The 20772-nt window shown below is 35.7% G+C and overlaps 1 protein-coding gene across 1 annotated transcript in view; it reads right to left on the bottom strand.

Moving 5' to 3' along the window:
* Positions 1 to 19307, bottom strand: part of LOC126725416 (DNA-directed RNA polymerase I subunit 1) — a 30033-nt gene extending 10726 nt beyond the window's left edge. Inside the window, exons 1-15 of the mRNA XM_050430135.1 lie at positions 19128 to 19307; positions 18849 to 19018; positions 18127 to 18286; positions 17705 to 17989; positions 14456 to 14740; positions 14126 to 14311; positions 12244 to 12406; positions 11336 to 11526; positions 10007 to 10273; positions 6633 to 6721; positions 6335 to 6482; positions 5864 to 6082; positions 5237 to 5629; positions 4975 to 5119; positions 4495 to 4703 (exon numbers count right to left, since the gene is read on the bottom strand). Of these exons, the coding sequence (XP_050286092.1) occupies positions 4495 to 4703; positions 4975 to 5119; positions 5237 to 5629; positions 5864 to 6082; positions 6335 to 6482; positions 6633 to 6721; positions 10007 to 10273; positions 11336 to 11526; positions 12244 to 12406; positions 14126 to 14311; positions 14456 to 14740; positions 17705 to 17989; positions 18127 to 18286; positions 18849 to 19018; positions 19128 to 19145 (2928 nt within the window). The 5' untranslated portion in view covers positions 19146 to 19307. The remainder of the gene's footprint in view (positions 1 to 4494; positions 4704 to 4974; positions 5120 to 5236; positions 5630 to 5863; positions 6083 to 6334; positions 6483 to 6632; positions 6722 to 10006; positions 10274 to 11335; positions 11527 to 12243; positions 12407 to 14125; positions 14312 to 14455; positions 14741 to 17704; positions 17990 to 18126; positions 18287 to 18848; positions 19019 to 19127) is intronic.
* Positions 19308 to 20772: the final 1465 nt, after the last annotated feature.

The following is a 20772-nucleotide window of genomic DNA, read 5'->3' as shown; positions in this document are numbered from 1 at the left end:
CATAGAATTTTAAACAAAATCTACAAAATAGACACACTAAATGCAACTTAAGCTGACCATCTCATTGTGATGACTCATAAAAATCATAGGTTGTCTAATTAGAGAAACAACTATGAACAATAGTTCCAGTACCTCTATGCGATTGGGTAATTATAAAACTCACGCTCAGAGACAATCATAAACTATACAATATAATTATCTTGGGTAACCATTTGATCATATTTCTTAGTCCTATACATAATCTTTGATCAGCATACCAGTACCTCTGTATGATGAGATGACCAAGCTCTTTAAGCAATCCAGTGATACCTCGAACAAACAAGGAATATCCTATGAGGAATGTTGGCAGCTATCAGTGTTTCCAATAACATTGATGGTTGTGGGGATTGGAACAAATGTATTTCACAAAAGAGGTGGAAAAACATAATTGTAGGTGGATGTGCTAGTGATGGAACTATCAGTAGCAGCATAATATACTAACATCCAAATATTTTGCAGCCTTTTTCCAGACTGGTGTGTCACAAAGAAAAGGTATACAGCTAAAGCTAAAATCATGTCTCCTTACCACATTTATTCACTTATATTTTTTTTTAGATAAAATTAAAAATTATAAACTGAACTTTCTGATGAGTGAAAAGAATGGAACCACTAGAGTTGAAAATTAAAGGAAAAAAGAAATTAGAAATTAAGTTAGGAGCAAAGAGATATAGTGCAACGCAAATGTGTAAGTTCAGGTACAAGTGTCAAATAAACAATAGATTCGGGCATACAAAAATTTCCACCATTCACAATTGACCAACAATCCCCAGTATTGCCATATAAAAACACCAACATTATAGCAAAAAAAACAAATCTTAGCCTATTCAGATCAGAGGGCCAAAGCAGAGTGCATTACTTGTTTTTTTGATAGGTAATTAAAGAAATATTATTAATGAAAATAGTAAGGAAAAATACAAGTTGTTCATGATGATGAACAACAGGAAAAGGATAAAACAAACAACAAAAAAAGAGGGAAATCAGGAAACTAATCTAAGAGAAAACATAAACTCAAAAAGAGAGGAACAATTAGTAAAACCCCAACAACGAGACCACTCAAAAAGACTACACTGGCATAAAACTTTTAACTCTTCGAACGTCTTCTCAATGTCCTCAAAGGATCAACGATTTCATTCCAACCAAGCAATCCACATCAAGCAACCTAGAATCAAATTCCATATATTCGAAGTATGATTCCCAAGTCATGGATGGCAACAAAATAACAATCTCGCCACAGATCCTGGCATAATCCAATGAATACCGAAAGCCTGAAGCAAAAAAGTCCATAAGATATATGTAATAGGACAATGAAGAAGGAGGTGGTCCACCGACTCCTCATCACATCAACACATACAACACCAATTTGCCAAAGAGCGACCCCTAAGCATGAGATTATCCAAAATAAGAATTCGACCGTGAGCAGTTGTCCACAAAAAGAAAGCCACTCAATTAGGAACCTTTGGTTTCCAAACACCCTTCCAAGGAAACAAAGAATTCTGAGCACCCTGAATCATAGGGTAGAAAGACAGGGTGTCAAACTTACCATCTCCTTTGAGACACCAACAAAGAGTATCACTTCTTTCACCCCAAGGAATACGAGATTGGATAAACTCAAGGAGAGAATAAGATGCAGCTAGCTCATAGTCTTGAAATTCTCTATAAAACCTTAAATCCCAAACTCTAACGGTACCCCCCTCCAAAAGCCACGAACCCTCAGAAATACAAACATCCTTGTCAGCTAAACACACATAGAGCTCAGGAAAGAAAATTTAAGGGTATTATCACCAATCCACCTAGCATGTCAAAAGTGGATACAAGTACCTTCACCCACTACAAAAGACAAATGCTTAGAAAAGCCCTCCCACCCTTCATGAGTGCTTCGCCAAAGACCACATCCATGAGCCCTCCTGCATACTTTATCAATGGCTTCCAAGCAAATCACAATACACGTGGAGGTTTGCATATTTCTCACCTTTTGTTTGCTGATGATACTATTCTCTTTTGTGATGCATCAAAGGAACAATTATTACATATTCGTATGGTTCTAATTTTCTTTGAAGCTATCACAGGACTGAAAGTAAATGTTGGCAAGAGTGAGATTGTGTCGGTTGGTGAGGTTGGGAACTTGGATGCTTTAGCTCGTATCTTATGTTGTAAGGTAGGCTGTTTACCCATGTCTTATTTGGGGATGCCTTTGGGGGCACATTATAAGGATTCCTCAATTTGGAACCCTATCATTGAAAGGATGGAAAAAAAGCTTGCAGGTTGGAAGCAGTTATATTTGTCAAAAGGAGGTAAACTTACTTTATTGAAGAATACTTTATCAAGTCTCCCTACTTATTATTTATCTTTGTTCACTATTCCACAACATGTGGCAGACAGATTAGAGAAAATTCAGAGGGATTTCCTTTGGGGGAGATCTAATGAGGTCTTTAAATTCTCACTTGTTACTTGGGAGAAAGTTGTGTGGCCACTGGAGTCTGGTGGCTTGGGGATCCGGAAAATTGGGCTGTTTAACCAAGATTTGCTTGGGAAGTGGCTCTGGAGATTTAGAAATGAGGTCACACGGTTATAGAGGTAGGTTATAGCTTCCAAATATGGGGAGGCCAATGGGGGATGGTGTACTAGAGTTGTTAGAGGGACTCATGGTTGTGGTATGTGGAAGAGCATTAGGAAGGGGGCTGAGAGTTTCTTTGGTCATGTGTTGTATGCGGCAGGAGAGGGTTTTCATATAAGATTCTGGCATGACCCTTGGAGTAGCCCTACTGCCTTGAAAGATTTATATCCGGCACTGTTTGCTATTGTGGTGAACAAGGAAGCTATGATTTTGGAAATGGTTGATTATGATCCGGATGGGGGTGGTAGAAGCTGGAACTTATGTTTCCGTCATGCATTTCAAGACTGGGAGACAGGGATCTTTTATGATTTCTTTGTGTATATCTCTTCTAAGTTACCTAGGAAGGGTGATGATACCATGATATGGCAATTAAATCGTAGTGGTGTTTTTGATGTGCGCTCTTTCTATAATTCATTGCTAGCAGCTCCAGTGGTGTCTTTTCCTTGGAAGAGCATTTGGTGTGTTAAGGTACCTAAAAGGGTGGCTTTCTTCTTATGGACAGCTGCTAGGGGTGGGCTTCTTACCATAGACAACCTCGTCAAGAAGAAAATACCTCTTGTGAATTGGTGCTACCTTTGTCGATGTGAAGAGAAAACTGTGAATCATTTATTGATCCATTGTAAGTATGCTTATACTTTGTGGAGTGAAGTCCTTCATTTGTTTGGGGTTCAGTGGGTGATGCCGAAGAATGTTGTTTCTCTTCTTACTGCATGGTGGAATTGGTTGGGGAGTCACACTTCAAGAGTGTGGAATATGGTTCCAGCTTGTATTATGTGGTTAATTTGGAAGGAGCGCAATGCTCGTACTTTTGAGGAAACTGAGAGACTTGTAAACTGTGTGAAATCTTTGCTACTCAGGACTTTGTTTGAGTGGTCCCGGGTTTGGGGGTTTACGCATTGTCACTCTTTGTTTGATTTCCTTAATTCTGTTAGCCTTTCTTTTTGATTGGTTTGTATTCTTTTCAGTGCCTGTTATTATCTATTAAAAAAAAAAGAAAAGAAAGCTATATGTGCCAAAGGAGTAGGGAATTAGTGGATCATTTTCTTCATTGCCCTTCAATGGGCTCTGGCGCAAAGGGTCATTGACTTGTTAGATTCATGGCAAGGAAATTTCAACCAGCATCGCAATATAGCTTTTTGGAGGATTGTGCCACATTGCATAATGTGGTGCCTTTGGCAAAAATGGAATGCTAGATGTTTTGAAGGATGTGAACTGTCTATTCTCGAGATTAAGTCTTTGTTCTTTTATATTGTTCACATGTTTCTCTTACTAATTTGATTGACCATTGTAATTTGAGATCTTTATTGAATAGCCCCCATAGTACATTACTAGTGTATTTTGATTTGCTTTTTTTTTCAAATAAATTTTTTGTTAATTACCACACACACACAAAAAAAAAACAAAAAAAAAAAAACTATGCCTTGAAAGGATTTTACAACAACTTGCATGTGTGTGTTTGTGCGTGTATATTTATAAAATTTTATTGTTACAATTGAGAGGGGGATTTGAATCTTGGTTCTCCTTATAAAGGAGACCAAGCATTGCTATTGAACCACAAGACTCCTGAATAAATAAGATTAATAACTTCAAATGGTCCATGAGAAATTTTATAGATAATTTTACTCAGATAACATCCACAGGCATATAGAAACTGTATTAAAATTACACTCGTTATACTATTGCTTTCTCCTAAAACGTAGAACTCCAAAAAAATGCTCAATTAAACATGGAACTTCTAGACTTAATGCCATATAAGATTATGGCCTTGCCAATAAGAATTTCAAGTAAAGTATTGTAGTAAAAAGGATACTATAGCTATCCTGAGAATGAAAGGAGCTTACCGAAGCACCCTTAGCCCCTGATGTAGTCATGAGAGAAATACAGTTCTTTCCAGAGGGTTTCAATAACCCTCTGGACAACAGCTCTTTGAAAAAGTCCTTGCTTACTTCTTCATTCAGTTTACTTATCATCTTCCGATCCAAGTCTGTTAAGGCAGATTCTCCGTTACTGCGTATTTTTTTTTCAATATTCAGTTGCAGAACATCTGCATCTGCATGTAATATAGGTCAAGACATCAGATATCCATCACAACAAGCAAGTTAAACAAAATGATACAAAATAGAAACATAAGTAAACACACAGATTTCTCAAGCAACTCTCTGTGGTTGAATATGCGGCCAATCTTTAGTTATCCAAGAATTAACATTTGGCCTAATACTGATTATTCCTACTTATCAACCACATTAATCAAGCTAGTATCACATTGGCAGAGGAAACAAGAAGTTTTGATATAGAGCTTTTCCGCGTGAACAATAGAATACCTATTTTAACACTACCCTTGTCATTAACAAACTTAAGATGAACTTCTTCTCCAACTTCCGCACAATCTTGAAGTTTTTCTTCCCTCTCATTGTCTTTCTCTTTCATTAACAAAAGATCATCTACTCCACATGTGAACCCATGCACCTGAATCATACAGATTATATAATGCAAGTTTAATCATCTGTCAAAACAAACTCGCCACAGAAATTGAGAAAATTCAATGGGGAGTTAATTTGCAAATTAGGATCAAAGCTGGCTGACCTGCAAAAAAGAAGTAAATAAGCGACTTAACGCAGAAAGCAGGACACCTGCAGTATTTGAGCCATAGAGTTCGTGCACTGTATGAACCAAACCATATTCAGCAAACTGAGCCTTGTCAATCACACCACGCACCAAATCATTCTTATGTATCAACAACTTATCTTCATCAGGCTCCTTCCTCGTTGGTGCATCTTTGTCTACCTTTTTCCCTTGACTTGTTTTCTCTATATCTCGCTTCTTTTCCTTTGATGCATCTTTATCAGACTTTTCTTCTTTGTTCAATTTCTTTTCATTTCTATTACTCTTAAAAAAATCATGTGGAAGTTTTGCGTCTTTTTCAACATTAAATGGTGGGCGACCCTTTGTAATATGATTCAGCAAGGCACTGATTACCTAGAAATGCAAAATTAAACAAAACTATGTTTAGACTCATCTATAATATGTCACCAACTCTTGTTTGAAATCGTGAACAGATTTGTCATATTTAATTCAAAGGTCCAGGAACATCAAACATGATCATTCTTCAAACAAAATCAGCAGAAATAAAAATCAATTGTTAAACTTTGAACTAATCTTTACATTCTGTTTGAAACAATGAATTCTTTAGAAGATTTAACTAATGCTAACCTGTTTCCCTGTCCAAAGAGGCACCGGTTTCCATATTGCAGGCGGAAGGGGCTGCATCTCATAGTCAGAGTTTAATATGCAAACTTTCTGGCCAAATTTTCCATTAAAAGAAGCTGGACTTGCAGCTGAGAGGCCGGCACAATAAAGAAGTTGGTTGAACTCATCAGCACTAAAAAAAGTATCCTTCTTTGTAAGAAGTACAGCACTTACTACATGATCCTGAAAAATTTTAGAAAATAAGGGATGAATTTCAGACACATTATAATTATTTTATTCGTAAATTTACATGCACTCAGTGGGTTTAATGACTGTACCCTTCACCTTTCTCATTCAAAAGGAAGGGGGGGGGGGGGGGGGTGAGGTGCCATTCGAGCTAGAGCTCATTAGCAAAAGTTATTATATTATAAAACAAACAATAAAAAAGGCATCCGATTACTGGAGACTATATTATTTGGAATAATATACTGATACCTGAATCAAGGCTCTGATGGGTTCACCACTTGTGGGCTTGACATATTGATTATTTGCATTTACAATGTTGTACGCTTCAGCACGAGAAATTTCATCTTGTGGGAAATGAACATTCATTTCATCACCATCAAAATCAGCATTATACGTACTGGAATAAATTTTAAAAAAAAAAACTATTAATCACCACATGCTTGGAGGAAAAAAAACAATAGTTAACCATAATAAGAAAAAAAAATTTAACATATGGACATACATAAATATGTCCACATGGTAAATCAACCTGCAATTTTAATAGTACCTGCAGTTTGCATAGTGCATACGAAGTGTTTTCTCCCCCTTTAACACACGAACTACATGTGCCATTATACTAGGCTTGTGGAGAGTTGGCTACGATGAAAAAAACAATTAGGAGAACCTTCCCAACAAATTAATAACAAGTAAAAAATCCAGAAGAATTCCAGAAATTAATATATAATAAAACGTAATAGTCTACTTAATTAAAATAATAGTAAGCTGCTTCACATTACCATCATTATATTGAGCACACAAAGTAATTCATATATTTGCATTCGTATAAACAATAATAATTTTCACTGTGCAATAATATTAGTCTTATTTTGGCAGGCCCCACACACACCAAAAAAAAAACTTTTCTCCTCCTGTTTCCACTGTACTTTCAGTAAAATAACCAATCAGCAAAGTGCATCCAAACACAATTCTTGACAAGATCTGGAGCAGCAGAAAACACATGCTTCAGAGGTTTGTCCCAACAGATGTCATTCCAAAAATGAAAACACCTACCTTCACCAACTCCAAAGAAGTCATAAATTAAGAAAAATCCCATCACTTTTGAATGGAATGCTTTCTAGAATTCGACCAATAAGGAAATAAGAACCCAAATGCAGCTGCTGCTTTGGGGCCTTAAACAGAATCCCAGATCACATGGATTTTCTATAATGGCCATTAGGAGGATAATTATTGATAGATGGACTGGGGTACAGTTCACACAAACCTAGAATTCCAACAAACCCCTTACCATATTCCTACTTCAATACACAACTCCAAGGAATCTCATTGACTGTCTTTTTCAAGGGTGTGCTCACAGCATTACTCCTATAACAAAGAAAATTGCAGGTCTGTTTCCACTCTTTCTAGGATAGTTCTAATTTTTAATCAAAGGAGGCCAAGTTTCATCTGCCTCGGTCAAGAGGGCTGAAAAAAATAAGGCCGCAATTATTTGCACATTGGAAAACCAACCTAGGGAGTCCAGCTTCAATGAAAATGGTTTCCTGTTAAGGGGTCAAATGATGGCAATTTGATCCCTACCTGCCCCACCCCAGTTTTTCCCCACTCTGAAAAGGTGGAGTGGGGTCAAGGTAAAATCTTTGCCCCTGATCATTGGGGTCAGGTCAAGGATAATTTTGGTTGTTCTACCCTAAGTACATTTACTAAAATGCCATCTTTTTTAAATAATAACAAAATCACCAATAGGGTTTGTGTTATTATATTGTATACATTGAGACTTTGTATGATTTTCTAATGAAAATTTTCAATTTATGTTAGTTTTTAAGATTTAATTTATATTATAAAGTACTATTGCTTCGTAAAGATGATTTGTGTTGTTTCCAGAATATTTTTGAGCTTCCATTAAACTGTTATTGTATTTTTCTCTGTATGAATTTTGTTATAGATTTTGCTTGGACTTTCGGACTTTCCTTTGTATAGTCCACATGCACTAGAGTTGTGCCCCTCTTGCAATTTTTTCAATGAAGTTTATTACTTAGAAAAAATAAGATATAATTTGAGTTATTGAATATCAATTTTGGTATCATATCATGGTTTATTGTATGTCATTACCCAATTTAGGTATAGAGCATTAACGCAGTTTAGTTGACCTGCCCCACCCCTTTCTTTATTGATAAGTTACACACACATCCAATTAGGCTTGAACCCACATCCTCACCTTCCATCCCATTATCATGGAAGGAGGAAGTGCCAACTGAACTCAGGTCATTGACCCATCCCAATCTATGAAGCATGGACACAGACACAACACAACACAACACAAGACATGGCGACACATTAATTCATTAAAAAATTAGGACACAACACGGTAGGAATATTACAATCAATTACCATTGGAATATCAGTTTAATTCGATCATAGCAAGATTGGGAGTTTGAATCAGTTGACTCATTTATGGACCTTATACATTCTGGATCTTTGAGAAGGAATAGATTGGGAGTTAGAATCGGTTGACTCCTTTATGGACCTTATACATTTTGGATCTTTGAGAAGGAATGGGGTAGATAAAATGTGTTGAAAACTTTCTCCTCTGGGTGTTTTCAATGTTCACTCTTATTATAGGGCTTTACAACTTCCAAACTCCTTTTTTTTTCCACGGAAACCTTTGTGGAAACCAAAATTTCCTACAAAGGTTAGTTTCTTTACTTGGACAGCATCATTGGGGAAAATTTCAACCATTGATAATTTAAGGAAGCGAAAAGTGATGGTGGTGGATTTGTATTGCATGTGCAAGAGGAACAGGGAGAATATTGAGCACTTACTCCTACATTGCCCAATAGCTCAGGAATTATGGAATATGGTATGTTCACTATTTGGGATATATTAGGTCATGCCACATAGTGCTGTTGTGGAACTTATAGCAAGTTGGTCAAGCAAGATTAAAAGACTCAAAACTAAGGTGATTTAGAATATGATCCCTCATTGGGAAAGGAATACATGCACCTTTGAAGGGGATGAAAGATCAATTCATAAGTTTAAGCATTTCTTCTTTCAGACTTTGTTTGAATGGGCAAATGGCTGGGTGTTGTTACTTTCAATACTCTGCTTGATGTGCTTCCTTTTTGAACTTTCATTGCTATTTATTTTTTTATTCTTTGTTGCCTCTTAGCACACTGCTTATGTTCATTGTTTTCCCTGCTCTTTCAGTAAGAAACATATCTAAAATTAAAGTTTTTTTTTTTTTTTTTTGGCCCAACAAAATGAGAACATGAATGTAGAAGTGTCCCCAGCGTGCCCAATATGGACATGGCAGGGGTTTTTAGTGTCCGATTGTCTGTGCTTCTTAGACCCCATTTCTCTCTCTCTCTCTCTCTCTCTCTCTCTCTCTCCCCACACACACCTTCATTATGATGCATTTACTCGACCTCAGTCCTCATCTTCACGTCCACCACCTTCCTATGAAGGGAGGTATCATGGGCATATAAGATTGGTTGAGGCATTTAGAGGCTGCAGTGGACTGTGAAAGAGTAAACTATGGAGTTACAAAGCTTTGGAGATTTTGGAAAAACATAAGAGGGAAATGATGTTAGGTGGGCAGACAAGTAGAGGACAGATCCTTGACGGTAAAGAGGAGAAAGGATGGGGAATTATGTCAAAATATGAGTCAGGTTGGAAGTGGGGGCAGCAAAGGGTATTCTTCTGCTGGGTATGAGGTATGAGTGCCCCATACCAAACCATTGCCAACCCATTGACCATTTTGAGGAATATAATCACAAATGAACAACATAAGCCCATTTAGCACAAGTTTGTGGCAGATTTCCTCACCTCACACTGATAATGTCAGCCAAGAAAGTAAGAAATTATCACATCTCATTTTGTATAGATATGCATAAGAAATAATATATATCAAATCAAATAAAGTATTACCTGTCTGTTGACAAGCACAATATCCCCATCTTGCAAGTGACGACGTACAAATTTTCCTTCAAATTCATAATCACTGCCTTTTCCATGCTGTGTGAGAAGACCTCGTGAGGATGGCAATTTCCTTGATATTGAAATGCGTTCTTTTAGATGTTCTTTTCGCAGTTTCTTAATACCCAGCTTATCAGCATAGTGTGTAGCTCCAGGATGTATTACAGGACCATTGATGATAGCTTTCCTCAGCTTGACAAGATTCCAAGGAGTCACCCTCTGCAGAAATATCAACATCATGAGTAAAACAAAATGATGGAAGTCCAAAAGTCAAGGAATTTTTAAATTGATAACATTTTCACTCCGCCTAAAGGCACACAATGTGTAACTAGAAAATATCATAATTGTAGGTATTTCTGTTCATGCATAGCTATATTCATCAAACCAAAAAACGAATAATTTATAAGTAATATCAAAAGGTATCAAAAGAAGGAAAAGCAAAATGGCCCATCTGAATGTCATTATTTTACAATATGTCCAGGTCACACCACTCTGACCTTAATTTTTTGATAACTAATGGTGTTTTATTAATAGAATAGATTTCTTCGTGCTCATGATGAAGAGCATACCATAACCTTAAAGAATTACAAAGAATTATCCTGTGAAATTTAATTCACAAAGATTTCAAATCCTCCACCATTTTGTACTCCAAAAATCCAATATAAATTATTTGCCAACCATCTATTTGGAGCCGCACATCCTTCAAGAAAATAAACGATCCAGTCCTGTCTGGTAAAGGAAAATACCACTATAACTTTTTATGTGTTCCATTTTTTATTTTTTATTTTAACTATTTTGTTCCCAATTTGTAGTCCATATTTCCACCAAAGACAAGAAAACCAAGAGTTGAGGATAAAAATATGCTGAGTGCAAGACTGGCCACAAGAGTACATACAGCAAGAGAATACACAGAAAGCTAGTAACAACTATCAGAATCCATACTGAACCTTATTACTAACCAATATCTAAATATAAAATTAATAATAAGAGTTAATCAATTTTTCTCACATCAGTGTTGGTGAGCTCTCTGAAATTTTAAATATTGCATATAAAAGATGCCTATATGTCTGTTAGATTGAATAAAGCAAAGCAATAGGAACAACACAAAAAGAAATACAAAAGACATTTTCCCCTCATATTCTCTGTGCAACATTAAGCAGATTGGACTAAAATTCATCTCCACAGATAATCCACAATTGATTAAGATATAATAATTAAGTAAGCCATAAAATTAAGCATATTCATTGCTACATGGTGATAATTCAAATTTGTCCACCCTACCTCAGGATAGGTTAATTCTAATGCAAAATTTGGAGGGATTCCAATTTCATTAACTGCTAAATAGGGATCTGGGGATATGACAGAGCGGCAAGAATAATTGACCCTCTTTCCCATCATTTTCTGGCGGAACATGCCTTCCTTCTTTTCCAGCAACTGACAAATTCCTGAAGCTATACCTCTTTGACCTTGAGCTAACATTAAGTAGAGAAGGAAAACTGGTTAGCTGCCAGTCAGTGGTTAATTGAATACTGCTATAGCATATTGGAACAAGGGACATGCACTAACACTGAAGCACAGACACTAAGCCATTCAATGCACAGAAAACGTATTAACAGTGTAGCAAAATGGAACACCCTTTTTTTTTCAATTTAAATAACTCAACCCTTGACCAGTGCCCCAAAGGTGCTCATAGGAATATACTGCAATACCTATTTTTATACAAGGAGTACAAGGGAAAGCACAAGCCATTAATTACAATCATACGCTTTAAGCATATACACATCATTATACATGTACTTGAAAGTAATAATATATATGTTGTAACTTGTATGTGTACGCATATTTTAGATAGTTACAAAAAGTGCTCAAACCCTTCCCCCTAGACCCCCAAGCACTTTGTGCATGGGGAGGCGCCAAAAGGCTCTTGACATGCATATTTATCCACTGACCATTGTATACAGAGGAAAGAAAGAGGGGAAGGAATGGAGAGGGAGCAATTTTTATCATTGACCAAAGTAAATGCCAATAAGCAATGCATCGCATGTTATATAATATGATTATAAATACCAGAAAAGCGTAATTACCAATTAAAATAGAATTGAAATAATTTATTCACATTCAAATTCATAACAGAAATTAAATGTCCAAAACAAATGAAGATAAACCAAGCAGCATCAATTTATACTCACCTGTTGCAGTTTTGCTATCAAACAACACATTTATTGATTGTTGGAGATCCATCCACCGGCTCACTATCTTTGAGCGCTCTAAGTTGTCATCATGAGCAAATCTTAATTGTATATTTGACTGTAGCACCTTATTTAACAAGACAGTTTGTGGATGCTCCATTACCTACATTAACATCAACTATGTAATTCACTAAAGCATCCTTAGAATCAAAAGAATGACCCAGCAGAAAAAATAAAATAAAACTGTAACTTCATCATCCCATTACACCTATGTTAACACAGATACAAGGTGCCACCACACCCTCCTACCCTTTTTAACTTAATAAACGAAATAAATTTTTTTTTTTATAAGTAGGGAAAGGTTTTATTAAAATGCTAAAAAAAGGAAGATGCCTAACAATACACAAGCTGCGTACTGGATGGCAGCCTCAAGTACATTACAGCAATCAAATAAATCTTAGAAAGAGGAATGGGAATGGCAAAGGAAGTACAGCCCTCCAAAGGACACCTGAACCCCCTTGGAGAAAGTCCCCATTCCAACACTCCAACAGCTCAATCATCCTACCAGGTATCACCCATTGCACCCCAAACAAACAGAAAACGAGGGACCACAACTCCTTAGCAAATGCACAATGAAGCAATAAGTGGTCAACACTTTCAAATTTGCACTTAAGTAATAAAATTGAAAGAAACGAGCACCAGGAAATTTCAATTGCAAGTCCAAGAGAAGGAACTGTTTAGACCTCTAATGGAAACCACATTATTCTTTCTCTTTTCTTTTCTTTTTTTTTTTTTTTTTTTTGAGACTACATCACATATAATAATCAAAAACTTCTAAGTACATGATTCGAAAGCACAAAACAAAAAGTAAAAGCAAAATGAGGGCAAAGCCCCGCACCTCACCCCCCCCCCCCCCCCCAACCCCCCAAACAAAAAACAAAGGAATTTTCTTTTAGTTGTGTACCACTGTTTTGAACATATTGCCTATAATGTATGTTATAATTATTTAAGATACATCGTGTTTTGGTATAATTACAACTTTACAAGAACCTTCACTTTAATTTCAAACATAACAGAGACCAACTGGTTATAGTTTTCATATCAAACTCACCAATAAATCCAGAAAATACTGAAGGAAGTTATACTCCTCAATGAGTTCAGTGATAAGCAAAGCTCAATATCTTCAAAAGTTTCCAACCTTTTCTCTTTTTATAGGTAAAAATAATTTTATTGAAGTGAGACTACCTCATGAACATAGACACAAAGTAGCCTAAAGAATTACAATTGAAAACCTTTTCTCTTTCAAATACTCCACAAGACTGAGATAGACTAAATTTGCTAAAGTGATTGTCTCATTTTCCAAAGAGTGATTTTACTCCAAATCAAGTTAATTATTTACAGCAATTTTTTATCCTTTCCAGGAGACAAATTATGCTTCACAAGAGGACATGAGAGCATCTTATACCATTATAGCTCCACAATGCATGCTCCTCACATGACTTACCTTCCAAATTTAACCACTGTTCACTTAAATTGTTTCAACAAAAACAGGAAGAAGACAGAGATGAAATATATGCCAACTAGAATGTGATTAAGGTTACAAAACTTAGGATGCAATGAGCATGTGTATCAGCAAGGCATAAACGTTATTCATATGATACTCTACACAATCAACCCTTTTGTGGGTAGCAAACAAATCTTAAAATAAGATTGGATTCACCAACTAAACCAATAACCACAGAAATATTAAAATAATAGAAGATTCTCCAAAGTTGCAACAATAACAGGGGGGACAAAAAAAAGTAAGTCAAGCAGGAAAGGAAGAAAACAAAACCCCCACTTTATGGAAAGAGATAAAGATATTTATTCTTTAAGTACTTACTGAATCACCTCCCTTGGCTGGGGGGCGGAATTTGATTGGAGGTACAAGAATAGTCTCCAAGAAGAACATGGAGTAATCATCTTTCATTTCACCAACTTTCATTTCAAGTCCCTGATGCTGAATATGACTGATGAATGAGCAGAGTTCAACCTCATTTTCCCAGAGATCCTTCAAAATATCCTTAACCTGTAATAAAAAGAGAATTTTAAAATGCACTTCCAAATCAGGATAGGTTTCTACATTGGTCGTCTAAATAGCAGAAACCCAAGTCCTGACAACCATACACATCAAAAAAAGGCAGTTATCAAAACCTGTCCCTAAGCAGCATACCTCCGATGGTAATAGAGGTCCCGAAAAAAAATCTTTCTGCTTAACAAACTGATGAGGCACTTCCCCTCCTTTTCCTCCATGCTTTCTTGTAGCACTATCTTGTGGTCTAGGAGAGGTGTCACTGGCAGTATCTGTTTCAGCAGAATCAACAACATCACTCCAGGGAGTCGTATCATTGCTATTTTCCACCTCAGGCAAAGCTTTTTTATTTGTTCTACCAGTGAATGACCCTTCCAAATTATGCCCTCGAATAACATTCTGTCTAGCATCACTTGATTTTCCTCTCTACAAATAACAACCCAAAAGGGAAAATTAGTCATCTAGCCCAAAAAAGAACCATGAGAATTTAATTTTAATTTTTATGTAAATAGTAGTTTATTTTTTTGTCATTTTTGTTCTCACTCTCTTTTTCCTTTTTTTTTTTTTTTTTTTGGGTCTTCAATGGATAGCCTTTAGTACCTTCTATGTGATAAGGTCCCCCACAACCCTGGGAAAAAAAGTTATTTAACAAATTTCTAATTTATCATAGAAATTGTTGATCAAAAAAGACTTCAAATAGGCATTACAAGCTAACAACTATTCAAGTATTATAACTTTGTGAACTCATCAGCCAATTTTCTCAACAAATCCCACTACCAATCAAATTCTACCAAAAAAAAAAAAAACACCTCATAATAGTGATGAACAATGAGGAGAGGTGATTCAGGTATGGTAAGGAACAAAGACATGGTGCATGCCATAAGGCCATATCTACCAAAGGAGGCAAGGACAACCATGAACATCCAATGCTCACCAAAATCCATTCTTGAATATGAGTTCCTCATTTCATGAAAGAAACTGGCAAAAAAATAAGCCAGGGAATACATGTGTTTGCACTTTACAAACAAGCAAATGGGTCTTGATCCCACAATCTCATCCTTCACCTCACTCCTGCAAGGGAAGAAGTGCCATTTGAGCTAGACCTAATTGGCAGGTATGGCTTTTGAAGTTGATTATAGAGGTATCAATGTATGACCACTACAGTTTGTTCATCATTAGAGAAGCAATATGCCCTGGTTCTTTATGCTGATAGATTTTCATTGATTCAACAAAATATTACAACTAAAATTGAAGCCCTATGGTAACATATTTAAAAGGCAAACATAATTTCCCCAAAGGCTGCAGGTTCCGACTAATTAAAGACAACTGACTTCCTATTGGCTAATTGAACTGGTAAACAATCAGTTGAATGGTTTCCTTCAAACTTAGTACATGTATACAGGTAACAATTTGTTGATGTAGCCAGCAAATATTTCAAGGAAAAACCATATTAAATACCAAATATCCATGAATTGTGGCCTAGTTACAATGTGGGGCCTACCTTTCATAAGCTACTTTAGTTACTACTGAGTCTTAATAAGTTGTTTTAGGTTAGAAAAGTAATGGTTCATTTTTTTGATAAGTACTAGAGGCCCATGAGCCTTATTTTATATTTTAATTTTTTCCCTGTTTAGGGGGTAGCCCCTATTGATGAAAAGATGAGGGAGAGTCGCTTAACATGATTTGGCCATGTTCAGAGCAGGGTGATTAATGCACAGATAAGAAAGAGTGAGTTGATCCAAGTTGAGGGAATGAAAAGAGATATAGGAAGACCAAAAATAACATTAGTAGAAGTGATAAAGAAGGACATGTCAATTAAGGATGTAACAAAGAGAATTACTTTAGATAAAACAAAATGGAGGAAAAGAAGATATGTTGAACCAAACTAATTTTGTTGTCATTGTCCTAGTCTTTCTAGGAAAGGGTTTGGCAATAGCCTATATAAAGACTTTCTTTTGTCAATTCCGAGCTGCTATTTGAGGACTTGCTTGTGCCCAATGCTCCCATGCACCAAGCACAATATGCATCCAAAAAAGACCACGTGTCAATCTCATGTCCCATCCAATGCATTGGAGCACTCACAAAAGCTTTGCCCCCCATTTTAAGCTTCAAGTGTGTGATTACATAGGATTTACCTTTCTTTGTTTCTCATTTTATTCATCATTTTGACAACATAGACAACCATCAAATTCATTCAAGATCCAAATATTTTATTGATAAACCTTACTTAAACCTTTAAACATCAAACACTGTTCAAGAACCCTTCATATCCTCATCAAGAATTCTAATTTAGTGCTGAATTTCTAAAGATCCTAATCAAATCTGCTAATAAAAAATATGAAGAACAAAAGGCTGGTAAAAAGCTAGTGCAAAGACACCATATAGGCATGGCCATAAAAGCATCAAATAAGAGAAATAAAAACTGCTCTTATTTATAACCAGAAAAATTGAAACAAAAATTTCTGTGGATGGACCAGCATGAATTAATTCTATCAACTATCCAACAATATGAATGTTCAGTAAACAATTTTAAGTTGTTCGCATGGAATAACAAACATTTCCTTTACATATACCACATCAAAGGAATACGCATTAATGAGTCTAAGAACTTGATTGAGGAAGAGTGTATAGAACATATGATTTTGTCTTATTCTAGTCTATGAACTTGATTTAGGAAGAGTGCATGAGAATATGATGTTCCCTTATTCGACTTATATCGTTAATTATTGAGTTTTCTTATTTTCTTCTTACAACTGTTATTTCCATCAAAGATCTAGAAGTTACATAAAGCCTCAGATCATTCAAAGTGAAGACACTTGATTTCAAGTTGCATAAAGTCATACATTTACATAGCATATGTAAAATATGGACACAGAAGACCACAAATACCCAACAGTTTGCCTGATTAGTGCACAGCATGGCATTCAGGCTATGTTTACGTTAAAACATACACACACACACTATCAAATACTGAATATGCTTTACAAGTATTTGAGCAATTTAAAAATAAAATAAAATAAAAAATTTTCATAAAAATGGCCGTCTTATCACCCACTCATATTTTGGGGTTCACTCAACTTAAATTTTTTCACTTCCTAAAGTCATGGAGTCTATCCACTTCCTATTGACACTGGGTCTTGATGGTTCTTTGTATCAACAAAAATTGTTTATGTTATTCATCAAAGTTCCTGGCTTACAAAGCCCCACCCACCCACAAAAATGAACCAAAAAAGTCAGCACAAACAGACAAATAAGTCAAGGCATTTTCACTGAAAGTATGGAAGCTAATCGACCATCAAACACATCATTAAAATTAATTAGCAAATAAGGAAACAACAATCACTGTTCTCATGGACAGTCTTCAAGCTGCAAGGACATTAAGAGACTAACCATATGAAACCATCCAAATGTAGGTTTACTGATTGCAGGATTTTTGGCTTCACAGTTCTTACAAGCCGGAGACCTTGGCTTCAAAAACTTTTTCAAAACAGACGTTGCTTCAGTAAACTGAAGAGAGGTCCATCCTTGCTGCCTTGAATGCCCAACATCATCATATTGACTCCCATCACTGTCATCTGAATACAAGGTTTCACTTGGCATGTCAGCTTCTAATATTTTGGCCCCAACAATATCACCTTTCGCGATGAGTTCTAATTGAGAAACACATGTCTCAACCTTAAATTGACATAAAAATTCACCCAAAAAGAAAAAAAAAAAAAAAAAAAAAAAAAACATTAGAAACTATATAAAGGCCAACAAAATATTCAATATATATAAAATACTTATATATTAAGTTACTAAAGTGAAAGTACCTGTTTTCTAGTTGCCCGAAAATGGTGGCAAAAGAAACAAGTTCTATGAAGAATATTGTACAGAATATTGAATAGCAAGGGATTATAAACCGGAGCAACAAGGTCAATATGACCAAAATGACCATGGCAAGGACTATAGTACTGCCCACATGTCTTGCAACTGCATTGAAACAAACAAACCCATCATCCATACGTCACAACAAAAATCGCCCCATATTATACACTAAAAACAAATGCACCTCTCAAAACTTCAACATTATCACCAAATCAGTTTCAAAATTTCTTCCAATACACGCAAATTTTGTTTCTTTCTTTTCATTAGTAAGCAATTAAACACGCATCTAGTGGGCTCCAAACCACAACCTCACCCCTCCGCCCGTTCTTATCTACAATAAAAAGAGAATGCAATGCACAATCTTACTCACAAAATTGGGCCTTAAAGTTTAGCTAATGAGCAATTTTAGTTTCTAAAGCTAAAAGTGATCGCATTCCGTCCCTTAATTACTTCATAGGAACTAAAATTGTTCGTTTTAAGAAGTAAGCAGTCATTAGTAAGCACCACAACCCCACCTCTCCACCGGTTCTTATAAACTAATTTTGTTAACACAATGAAGAATCCAATTGAAAAAGGTCCAAGCTTAACAACAACAACAACAACAAAAGGTTCATTGTACTCTAAAAGTTAGCAAATTAAGCATATGAGAGAGAGAAAGAGGAGGTACGGGACGGTTTCTTCGAGGGGGCCCAAATGAGGATCATACAATCCACCAGGCTCGGGTCTGCCCATGACATCAAGATACTGATCCTTTGTAATCTTCTTAACGCTGATTTTTCGAACATCTTCGTCGCTGAAGAAACTGAACTTCACCGATTTCACGCACTCCGTCGGTACCTGCAAATAACGCACGCTCTCAAAAGCTTTGTTAATTACAATTTCAAATTAATAATTAAATAAATTCTCCATTTCAAAACACACGCACACAGCAGAGAGAGAGAGATACCTCTGTGTTGTCAGCCATGATTGAGTAAGGAAGCTATTGAAGAGAGAGAGAGAGAGAGAGAAGGGTTTAGAGTTTGGCGGTGAGCTTTGTTCGGCTACTCAGTCTTAAGAGCTTTGGCCTTCGGCTTTGGCTTTCCAGGTTGCCCTTCTCAACTGGGCGCAAAGATGACAAAACCTCTCGCCAGGGTTTTTAATTTTATTTTTATACTTGCTATTATGTTTGGCTTTTCTTTTTTCTTTTTTCTTTTTAAATAGTAATAACAATATTATTATTATTACAAATTGTTCTTGGTTCTTCTTTCTAAATAAAAAATAAAAAAATTACTAACATCAATTTTTTTTTTGATAAGTAGCATAAAAATTTTAATTAAAAAAAGTTTTTTTACTAAAAGTATTAATCATTTACCTCATCAATAATTTGTAAATATTCTTTAAAAAAAAAGTTTGTAGTATTTCTCATATTATAAAAATTTAACTTATTTTTAAAAATAAGATGTTACTTACGTTTTTCTTTTTTTCTTATCATATAATTAATTATAGTGTGGTTAGAAAACTTTTATTTTGAATTAATTATAGTGTGGTTAGAAAACTTTTATTTTGGATGAAAATTTAACATAAAAAAAAAATATATATATATATATGTATGTATTTTGATTCAATTTAGCTAGAAATATAGAAAGGATGGGGGAAATTTGCAAAATGGTATCATTATAAGGTTAATTATTTAAATGGTATTACTTTAGTTTTGCAAAATCTTCTTTATCATATAACCAATTTTAAGTAAATAACATAGCATGAGTTAGTGAATTTAATTTTGGAAAAAATATGTATTTGAATAAATATATAATAATGAACATAAATGGCTATTGATGGGGAAAATTATATAATATTTTAAAGGGTCATGTTAATAAGTTTCCTTAGGCATTTGATAATAGACAATGTAAAGACTCAAGAAATGGCACAGGCCCACTTAGAATAGTGGTTCCCAATATTTCAAGCCCAACACAATTAAGTTGCTAGAGAGTGGGTTTTTCGAGTCAATTGCAATGCTAAGTAAGATTCGAGCTTGATGTTAAAATGTATAAGACTTTTAATATGAACGGATGAAGCACAAATTCAGCATAAACACATCTTGGGGCTCGTCCAAGGATGGATTGTTCATTAACAGTCAAAGCTAATTTCTTTACAGTGAGATCCTTAGTTCTCTCTTTTTAGGTTCTCAAAATGCTCATCCCCTTTTCTAGAGGAGTTCCTTTCCCTATATAGTCTTTTCTATTACATCTCAGCCTTCCACCTGTATGTCTCAGGAGAATCACTTGGATGCTTGTTCCATCAGGACCCTTTTGGGGGTGGTAGAGAGAGTTGTGAGCTGTGGAGTCACTGTTTAGGTGTCTTTTCCTCATAAATGCGGTCAGCTTAATTGGTGTGGAGAGCATTGAATGTGGAGGAGATGGCCACCTTTCCAGATATTTCATTTTTTTTCTTGTTTGCACGACTCTAGTGTCTTCCACAGTGCTTTACTTTCTGGTGCGGGGAGCTGTATAAGGTATTCCCGAGGTGTATTTTTGATCCTTGGGCTCCTCGGACAACGGGCCTACTAGCCTCCTTTCCTTGGACCTCTTCTCATTAGTTTAGCCCGAGTCAGA

Source organism: Quercus robur, chromosome 5 (genome assembly GCF_932294415.1).
Source record: "Quercus robur chromosome 5, dhQueRobu3.1, whole genome shotgun sequence".
NCBI classification, from domain to species: domain Eukaryota; kingdom Viridiplantae; phylum Streptophyta; class Magnoliopsida; order Fagales; family Fagaceae; genus Quercus; species Quercus robur.
Note: the sequence above shows the minus strand (reverse complement) of the source record. Positions and strands in the feature narration are given on the sequence as shown.